The 10883-nt window shown below is 42.5% G+C and overlaps 1 protein-coding gene across 1 annotated transcript in view; it reads left to right on the top strand.

Annotated features, from left to right (window-relative positions):
* LOC109217061 (serine/threonine-protein phosphatase 7 long form homolog) overlaps nucleotides 1–8096 on the top strand; it is a 10664-nt gene extending 2568 nt beyond the window's left edge. Inside the window, exon 2 of the mRNA XM_019381289.1 lies at nucleotides 8010–8096. Within this exon, the coding sequence (XP_019236834.1) occupies nucleotides 8010–8096 (87 nt within the window). The remainder of the gene's footprint in view (nucleotides 1–8009) is intronic.
* The last annotated feature ends 2787 nt before the right edge of the window (nucleotides 8097–10883 follow it).

Below are 10883 nucleotides of genomic sequence, written 5' to 3'. Positions count from 1 at the left end.
AAACCTCAAAGTCACATGTAGGCTTGCCGGGTAACTCCTCGAGCTTGTTCTTACATGCCCAGTAGCGGCGTGCACCTTCTGGATACCATTTGAACAAACTGCATTTTTCTCCGCAGTAGCACCTTGGGACATAAACGTTTTGTGCAGACATTTCTTATAGAGAAACTTTGGTTATTGTTAAGCGAAGAATATAAGTACCATGCAACCGTTATTTATAGTCAAGATTTCAAGCAAAAACGTAGTATAATACTGCGAATAACATAGTAAATTTCAATGACTTAAAACAGAGTTTCCACGTGCTTCTCAGCTTTTTCAGCAGGACATGTCAAATCCACAAAACGCAGTATTATACTACGAATAACATATTAAATGACCCTGACACGAAACAGGGTTTTCACATGCTTCTCAGCTTTTTCAAAATAAAGGACTAGGGGTATGCTTGATAGTTGGGTACATTGGACGAACTTGCACCAGGATTACCACCGCCACGCCCACCACCTGAAGGACACTTACGACGGTCATGTCCAGTTTGAGAGCATATGCCACATTTACGCGCATAAACGGACTCACCAACATCCATTTGGTTCCGTATACGCGTTCTCTTTTGCACTTTCAGCTTGCGCAAATAGTCCTTGTTACATACCAACATAAAAGGTTCCGGCGGCCAATAATGCTCAGCACCTAATGGATGCAACTTCCCACTATACGTGTCTACGTATGCTGCAACACTGTATTACCTATCAATGTAGTTTGTTGCCCCATATCCAACTTGTTGAAAGCACTTCAATGTATGTGGGCACGGTATGTGGTAGATGGTCCATTTCCCACATGAACATAACCTTCTATTTTCATTCACCGTCTGTAGATTATTCCCACGGTGTCCGTTGATAGCGGTCTTAACTTCAAAAACACCCCGTTCATGATCATACTGAAGAAATGAATGCCACTGTGCCCGCCTCCTGTACCTTTCAAATCTTGTCATGGGTATTGGCATAAATTCAACACCCCTGTCCATCAATGACGATGCAGCTGCATGCCTTTCAACAAACCTCTCTGCACTCTGTTTGAAAGTCATGCGGACCATGGCAGTGACAGGCAGTCCACGGGCAGACTTCAACAAGCCGTTGAATGACTCTGACACGTTTGTAGTGAGGGCTCCCCATCGTCTGCCGCCATCAGCATGCAATGTCCACATTTGAGGGTCATGTTGCATCAACCAAGTATAGGCTCGTGGTTCTATCTGCCGGATCGCTTCCATGCGCCTCGTGAATTTACACTGCTGGTGCTCAGTTGCAGCCATCCACATTAAGTCATGCAACGCCTTGTCAGGAAATTTCTTCTAGAAATTGTCCTTAAGGTGCCTCACACAGTAACGGTGGTATGCATATGGTTCCTGCCATTCAGGCAAGTGACGTACAGAACTTAAAATACCACCATGCCGATCAGATATTAGACAAATACCTGAACGTTGTTTGACAACGTGCTGCTTCAAGTGGTTCAAGAACTGCGTCCACGTCTCTTCACTTTCGTTGGCACAAATGGCAAAAGTTAGTGGAAATATTTGTCCGTTGGCATCTACTGCAACTGCAATCAAAAGCTTAATATCATACTTTCCATTGACATGAGTACCGTCTATGGAAATTACAGGACGGCAATGCACAAAACCATCAATTGCTGGTTTAAAACTGACCAAAATACATAGTTGAAATATATATTCCGGTCTGTCCGGACTTCGCTCACGCCTCCATTCAACAACAGTCCCGGGTAAAAGTGTTGCAGTGCAGCCATATACCTGGGCAGATTTGAAAAAACGACTTATCCCTAGTCGCCATAAACTAAGTTCAAAGGCACGTTTGCGACCGAGACTATAGCTTTTCTTTGGTTTATGTAACNGAACCTAATGGACACTTCCAAAAATGGAATCAAGACAAGGGAAATCAAGTCCACATCCAAGTTGAAGTGATTCTCATTGAATGTGTCCATTTCACATCTGTGCTCGCTAACAAATTTACCCACTTTCCACAAACCTGATTTCTTCTTTGTGGCACGCAGCATCCAGTGACAACCCATAAACCACCTACGGCATACAGCCTTGTATTTCTCCGTAGTTGACTCACTTACCGTCATCTCACGACACTCTCTTATACTGTAGATTTTTACAGCCCTAATTAGGCGAGCTTTATCGGGGAAATACATGCCCTTTGTAAGAACAGCTGGTCTAGATTCATCCCACATCACTGACCGTAATTTATCATCATCCCTTGTGAGGGCATCGATGTTAGGCATGCTTGGAAAATTATCAAGGTAGGGAATATTTCGCTCATGAAATGGCACGTGGGACTCATACACTCTTGGTCTAGCGGGAGGTGGAGGAACATGCTCCCTGGTCAGCTCAGGTTCAACATTCACTTCCTCCTCCTCATCATCCCCCTCATCATGGAAGGGTGTGTCATCCCCAGACTCATCCGCATTGTTGTCATAATCACTATCATCCTCCTGACTCTGCGCATCTGCCAAATCACGAGTAAAAACGTTGTCTATGGGCAACTGTGTGAGGCCAGGAGCTTCAAGAAGCTCGTTTTCACTGCACAAAAAGAACAAATACATAAGTTACCCAATACTCAGGAAAAATACTTTAGATATCGCTATATCACTTTACTTACAAATCGTATTGTCTTGACGTTTCATGATGGATATTTTCATGTTGGTGATAACTACCAGATGGACCACCGTGGTCCATTACTCCAGACCTGCCCATATTCCAACTAGGGGCGGGGTCATAACTTGTAAAATTCAAATCCGGACGATACCCCCTATAAAAAATATGAGTGTTAATACAAATCCAATTAAAACATGAAAAAAAAATCGCTAAAACGTAGTAAAATTGAAGTTTACCAGTCGTCTTGTTGATTATATAAAGTGGAAACATTATTTTGTGGCTGCTCATTCGCCTGTGGTGACAAGTTTAAATCAAGGCAAGCTCTTTCTTCTGCAATCTGTCCGGCAAAAGCTGCTCCAGAATAACCACCCGATGACTGGGGGTTATCCCTGCTATGCACACCCTCATTACTAGGAATGTCCTCCACCTTCACGTACATTTTCAATAATTTTATTACAATAAATTCCCTGTATTCGTCCGGAATCCGCAAAAAATCTCTAAGAGTTTCATCATCCTCGATGTTAAAGTCAGAATAATAAGCAAACCCCTGCGGAGTCACTGGATAAGGAAATCTACCAGTTACTTTAAGGCTAACCGAACGCCTCCGCTCACTCTTTTTTTTACGTAACAACGATACCAATGTATCGTACTCCATATTAAGCGGAAATTTAACATGACACTGTGGAGGTGAGCTATACCTCACAGAGTTATTCTCCACCACAACCTCACACCCCCCCCCCCCCCAATACAGTGAAACCCTTATTTTTGGCACTTCAGACATTGTAAAAAATTGATTGATAAGGAGAAGAGAGAATAATGAACGTATGTTTGAAGTTTAAGTGTTGAATGAATTTTTATAAAATTGAAACGTCTATAAATAAGGCAAGTCCGAGCTTGGGGTGTACAATTTTTCAAAGTAATTCGCAGTATTATACTGCGTTTTACGTATTTGAATTATTGTTATGTCAATTAATTATTGGTGGGGCCCGTCTCAAGCGATTCGCATTATTATACTGCGAATTGCATAAAAAAAATAATTTTTTTAATATTTCGCAGTATCATACTGCGAATTGTTTTAACGGCAAAAATTCCGTTAACCCTATTCGCAATATAAAACTGCTAAGTACTCATTAATGTAACTTTTTTTTTAAAACATTAAAAAAGTGCTTTTTGTACAAAAAATCATTAATTAAGTTTCGGACTCGGTTTAATGACTTCAACCTAGTGAGGTTCGTATTCCGTAATTTTATAATTTAACCATTGCGCTACATCATTCCTAATTCAGCATATTATATAAAAAAATTATTTTACAATATACTGTAAATCACAAACTTCGTGTATTATATAATCTATTTTTTATTTATAAGTGAAGTATAACTCCATTAATTTGAGGTATTGTCGCAAAGAGATAACATATCTTCGCAAATGCTAATTTATCAATTTTCTTAGTTTGTGTTTATGGTACTACTGTGTTCAATGTACAAAGTTGTTAGTGTTACTATTATATTTGTGTTAATCTTGGACTTTGGTGGATTAGTACCACTGTATTTTATTTTCTGCACTATATAATTTATTGTACCTCACTTATATCCAGCACATATATGACTTCTTTTTCTTTTTTAAGTATTGAAGTTGACATTTTTCCCCACGTAGGGTATAAAAGGAAATTATTATGGGATATGAAGGGCCAATTGGAATAATGTGCCTCCACCAGATGAAGACAATAAGACATGAATTAACATTATTGTGCTCTACTGGATGACATGAATTCTGTAATATGGTGGGCTATCTAGATTAAACACTCAAAATTAATTAATGGTCCTACACTTTTTTGCTAAAGACAAAGACAAATAATGATTTTAACATTATGTTAAACCTTCTCCCTATACTGTTATTAATAAATAATGCTCTCAAAACCTAGTAACTATTGTAATGATAATTTATCCCTTAAATACCATTGTCTTCTCTTGGCATGGTTAGAATAACATATTTATAATTATTGTTCAATCAAGAATCGACTTTTTCCCCCCTTTGTACCTGCCAATGCCTAAGATCCTATCACCCAATAAAAAAATGCCAAAATAAATACAGCATTATGTAATCAGAGGCAGATGCAATCTTGTAGCAGATTTATTTGAATCCAATAAATAAATTATGTTTGACTTAAGTACATAGATTTTTGGTTTTATTAATTTTAGTTCAAATTTATTTCCTTATGGTTTATATCTGTATACAACATTAGTCTTTCTTCACATACATATGAAAAGAAAGTCATTGTATTGATTCATCAACTTGTTTTACGTACACTCACCATATATTTATGTGAAGTGGTTCAGATTACAAGGATCAAAATACCTACAGTACTTTTCTGTAATGACCCAACCGAGCGTTTTACTTTTTAGAATCCCGTTCCTCTAAATAAGACTTTCCGATCCGTACGTACTTTTACTGTTTTATGACTTGCGGGGATGGTTAGTTCGGGATTTGGAAGGGTTCGGGTTGAAATCAGAACACTTGGTTGCTTAAGGTTGGCTTAAAAGGCTAAGTTTGACTTCAGTCAACATTTTGAGTAAACAACCTCGGAATCGTGATTTGACGGTTCCAATAGGTTTGTATGATGATTTCGGACTTGGGCGTATGTTCTGATCGGGTTTTGGACGAACCGGGAGCATTTCGGCGCCTAATAGTGAAAGTTGGCATTTTGAGTGAATTTCATAAATTTGGGTTGAAGTGAATTCTGACATTCTAGACTCCGTTTGGGATTCCGAGCCTGGGAATAGCTCCGTATGATAATTCTGGACTTAGGAGCGCGTCCAGAAGTGGATTTGGAGGTCCGTAGGTCGTTTCGGAGTCATTTGGCGAAAGTTAGAATTAGAAATTTTTGGAAAGTTTGACCGATGGTGGACTTTTTGATATCGGGTTCGGATTCCGGTTCCGGAAGTTGGAGTAGGTCTGTAATGTCATTTAAGACTTGCATGCGAAATTTGGCGTCATTCCGAGTTGATTTGATAGGAATCGAACGGGCAGAAGTGTTTTTAGAAGTTTTTGAGTTCATGAGTTAATCCATGCGTTTTGGCGTCTGATTCGTGGTTTTTGATGTTATTTCAGTATTTCGATTGCGCAAGCAAGTTTGTATGATGTTGTTAGACTTTTGTGGGTGGTTGGTGTGGAGCCCTGAGGGCTCGGGTGAGTTTCGGACGTTCGGAAGGATGAAAAACACTTTAGTTTTTGGGGTGTTTCTTGGCAGCAATTGCAGGCCTTCGCAATTGCAAAGAAGCTCGACCTGGGCAGTGTTCGCATTTGCAAAATATTGGTCGCATTTGCGATCTCATTAGAGTCCGCATTTGCGACTCATTGGTTGCATTTGCGACCTTGGCAGCCTAAGCCCAGGTTCGCATTTGGGATGGCTTTGTCACATTTGCGAACCAGGTGTGACAAATGCGACATCTGAGACCTGTGCACAGCTTATTAATTGCGAGACTTAGACCATTTAGCTCATTTCCTCTCATCTCCAGGGTGATTATTGGAGATTTTGGAAGATGATTTTCACCTAGCACTTTGAGGTAAGTAATTTCTATACAACATGAGTTAAATACATAGAATATGGGTAGACTAACATGTAATTGGTGAAAATCAAGGGTTTAGATGGAAACCTAGGTTTTTAATAAAAATGAGATTTGACCATGAAATTGGTTATGGAATTTAGTAAAAATCATATATTTGAGTTCATAGGGTAATGGGTAACAACTTTCTTCAAAAATTTCCGGAATCCAGGCACGTGGGCCTAGGGGTGAACTTCGGGGATTCTTCAAATAGGCTTGGGAAATCACCTTGATAGTTAGAATATGAACTATTGAGCATGTATTGATTATTTTATATTATATTTGACTAGTTCCGAGTCATTTGGCACCAAATTTGGGGGGTTGAGCACAATCTTGGACCGAAAAATAGACATTGAGACGATATAAGTCTCATTTCTAACCTTGTTAGAGGGAATTAACCCCATAGGTGAATTAAATAAATATGTGTACCTATTTGTGGGGGCTACGTACGTACGAGGTGACGAGAGTCCGTACGTAGCTACTAATTATACTATTGTCTGAGTAGTCTAGGACAAATACCATGCTATACCTGAAATGTTTGCACCCTTACTTGTTGATTTATCGCTTAAGTCATATTGGAAGTAGACAAAAGAATTGTAAAAGTTAAAATTTCACTTACTTGAAGTTGCGAATGGAACCCTTGACTATAAATGAGAATTTGTGTTTCATTTGAAATGTTTTCTATTTGTGAAGCGGGCCGAACGCCTCGGTAGCAGATTGATGCATCTATCGTTCGAGCCGTTCGACCCTCGGCAGTGCATGGTTTAAATATTTGGATCAGGCCGTACGACCTCGGCATAATTTGCGCATGATGAATCTTTGGAACTATTCATAATTGATATTGCTTAAATGTCTTGAGATACAAATTGTTAAATGATGAAACTAAACTTGAGATTTAATATTTGCGAAAGAAGAATTTATTATTTCCTGTTATTGAGATTTCAGTATTATTCATGAAATCCACGCTAAGTATAATATTTTGTTATATCATTGTTATCCCATAGTAAGTGTCAAAGTCGACCCCTCGTCACTACTTCTTCGAGGTTAGACTGGATACTTACTTGATACATATTGTTTGTGTACTCACGCTACACTTCTGCACTTAATTATGCAGAATCTGAGGTAGGTACATCTGGTTACCAGTCCGGCGCGCGTACTTTGATCCCCGCCACGAGACTACGCGGTGAGCTGCCCTTCCGTGTCGTTCTGTAGGAGCCGGAGTCTTTCTTTTGTTTATTTGTTCTGTCTATTCCATTTCGGACAGTAGATTAAAAATCTTTTGTATATTCTACTAGTAGCCCATATACTTGTGACACCGGGTCTTGGCACACACTAGTAGACTTATGATTTTGAGTTGTATTTCTACGGTTATGATTTCATTTAGCTGCTTTCGTTTTGATTACTTTAAAATCCGTTATTCGTTAAATTCTTTAAATTAAGGAAAGCCAGTTGTTTGAAAAACTTATTAAAAATGGAAATCACTAGATTGTTCACTATTGGCTTGTCTAGCAACGATGCTGGGCGCCATCACGGCTTAAACTAGAATTGGGTCGTGACAACATTGTATCAGAGCACTAGGTTCACGTAGGTCTCACAAGTTATAGGCAGACCTAGTAGAGTCTTGCGGATCGGTGCGGAGACGTCCGTACTTATCTTCGAGAGGCTATAGGGTGTTAAGAAACTACTCTTTATTCATCTCCTATCGTGCAATGATGGCGTACTAAGTTTCTTCTCTCATTCTCTCACAGATGGTGAGAACGCACACGTCAGACATTCCGGATCCGCGAGGAGCTACTCCCCCTGTTGCTAGAGGTCGGGGGAGGGTACCAGCCTGAGGTAGGGGATGAGGACGGCCCAAAGTTTTCCCAGTTGCACCACCAGCGGATCCAATGGAGGCGAGGTGCCCGCAGCAGAGCCAGCCCCGGTACATTTCATGTTAGCACCGGGCTTTCAGGAGGTCATCGACCATATGCTGCGGTTCATGGATACTATGACTCAGGCTGGTTTATTTCCAGCCGACCCTGCCCCATCTCAGGCGGGAGGGCGAGCACAGACCCCTAATGCCCAGGCTCCGGGGCTTGTAGCTACCGTATATCAGACCCCGTGGGCGGAGCCTAGCCAGTTGCAGCAGCTGCACCTGAGCCTAGACCAGTCGCGGCCGGCGAGCCGCAGAAGCTATTGGACAGATGGACTAGGCTACACCCTTCTGTCTTCGGAGGTGAACGACATGAGGATCTCCAGGACTTCATTGGTAGGTGCAGGGACAGACTACACAACATGAGGATATTGGAGTCCCATGGGGTAGATTTCACTACTTTCTAGATGGAGGGCAGGGCCCGTAGGTGGTGGCAGTCTTATCTTCTCGGCAGGCCAATGGGTTCTCCTCCCATGACTTGGGACCAGTTCACATGCCTATTCTTGGACAGGTATATTCCACCCTCTCAGAGGAGAAGTTGCGGTTTCAGTTTGAGCAGCTCTAGCAGGGTCAGATGTCTGTGACCGATTATGAGGCGAGATTCTCTTTGTCTCGCCATGCACTTATGATACTTCCTACTGACGCAGAGAGAGTGCAGAGGTTTTTTGTGGGGTTGCACTCAAGTATTCACGCTACTATGGCCCGAGAGGTCGAGATGGGGACTTCTTATCAGCTAGTAGTGGAGATAGGTCGGAGGATTGATGGTTATCGTTTGAGAGGTAGAGTGTAGATGTAGAGGGACAAGAGGGTCCGTTATTCTGGGGAGTTTAGAGGTGCCCCGGCTGGGGGCCGAGGTCAGTTTGGGAGGGGTAAGCCTAGCAGGCCCACATATCCAGCACCACCACCTCCTCGGAGTGCTCCGGTGCGACCCTATTTCAGAGCCATGCCAGAGAGTTCTTACCGCCCACCAGTCATTCAGGGTTCTTCCAGCTCCTATTTCAGCGCCATGCCAGAGAGTTCATACCGCCCACTAGCTATTCAGGGTTCTTCCAGTAGGTCTTCAGGCCATCAGGGTCAGACATCAGTGTAGCAAATCACCGCACCGAGAGGTTGTTTCGAGTGCGGAGATCTTAGTCACGTGCGGAGATTCTGCCCCAAGCTTCGGGGCAAGGCAGTGCAAGAGGGCCAGCAACCCATGATTATAGCACCAGCTGTCCGGCCGCCCAGAGGCGGAGGGCAGGCGGGTAGGGTCCGTCCTAGAGGTGGAGGCCAGGTAGGGGGAGTTCAGCCAACTACTGTTCAGTCGGGTGGAGGCCAGCTAGCCGGCTGTCCAGCCAGGTTCTATGCCTTTCCGGCCAGAACAGATGCAGTGGCCTCAGATGCCGTGATCACAGGTATTATTTCTGTCTGCAGTAGGGATGCTTCGGTTTTATTTGATCCAGGGTCTACCTATTCATACGTGTCACCTCTGTTTGCTTATTTCCTGGATATTCCTTATGATTCCTTGGGTATTTAAGTTTATGTGTCCACTCCGTGGGCGATTCTGTTGTTATGGATCGGATCTACCGGTCCTGTGTGGTCACATTCTGTGGTTACGCGACTAGATCAGACCTTTTATTGCTTGATATGACCGACTTTGAGGTCATCGTGGGCATGGACTGGTTATCCCCATATTACGCCATCCTTGATTGTCATGCCAAGACTGTTACCTTAGCGATGCCAGAGTTGCCTAGATTGGAGTGAAAGGGTTCGTCTGTTAGTACATCTAGTCGGGTTATCTCTTTTATGAAGGCTCGACATATGGTTGAGAAGAGTTGTTTGGCCTATCTAGCTTATGTTTGGGATATCATCGCAGAGTCTCCGACGATTGATTCAGTGCCAGTAGTCCGGGAGTTCGCCGATGTGTTTCCTTCTGACCTTCCAGGCATGCCACCAGATCGTGATATCGATTTCTGTATTGACTTAGCTCCAGGTACCCACCGTATATCCATCCCACCGTACCGTATGGCTCCGAAAGAGTTAAAGGAGTTTAAGGAGCAGCTTGAGGAGTTGCTACTAAAGGGGTTCGTCAGACCAAGTGTATCACCTTGGGGTGCACCAGCGTTATTTGTGAAGAAGAAAGATGGGACTATGCGGATGTGCATTGATTACCGCCAGTTGAACAAGGTCACCATCAAGAACAAGTACCCGTTGTCGCGTATTGATGATTTGTTTGACCAGTTGCAGGGTTCTAGAGTGTTCTCTAAGATTGACTTGAGATCAGGGTACCATCAGTTGAATATTCGGGACTCGGATGTTCCAAAGACTGCTTTTCGTACTAGATATGGCCATTATGAGTTTCTAGTGATGTCCTTCGGCTTGACTAAAGCCCTAGCGACATTTATGGATTTGATGAATAGGGTGTTCACGTCTTATATTGATTCGTTTGTCATTGTCTTCATTGATGACATCTTGATCTACTCTCGTAGTATGGAGGAGCACGAGCAGCATTTGAGAGTTGTGCTTCAGACTTTGCGGGAACAGAAGCTATATGCTAAGTTCTCCAAGTGTGAGTTTTGGTTAGGTTATGTGATATTCTTGGGGCATGTTGTATCAGGCGAAGGTATTAAGGTGGATCCCAAGAAGATTGAGGCAGTTCAGAGTTGGCCTCGTCCCACTTTGGCGATTGAGATCGGGAGCTTCCTGGGGTTAGCAGGTTATTATCGCC

Source organism: Nicotiana attenuata, unplaced genomic scaffold (assembly GCF_001879085.1).
Source record: "Nicotiana attenuata strain UT unplaced genomic scaffold, NIATTr2, whole genome shotgun sequence".
In the NCBI taxonomy this organism is placed as follows: domain Eukaryota; kingdom Viridiplantae; phylum Streptophyta; class Magnoliopsida; order Solanales; family Solanaceae; genus Nicotiana; species Nicotiana attenuata.
The sequence above is the reverse complement of the archived record's forward strand: the minus strand, read 5'-3'. Positions and strand labels throughout refer to the sequence as shown.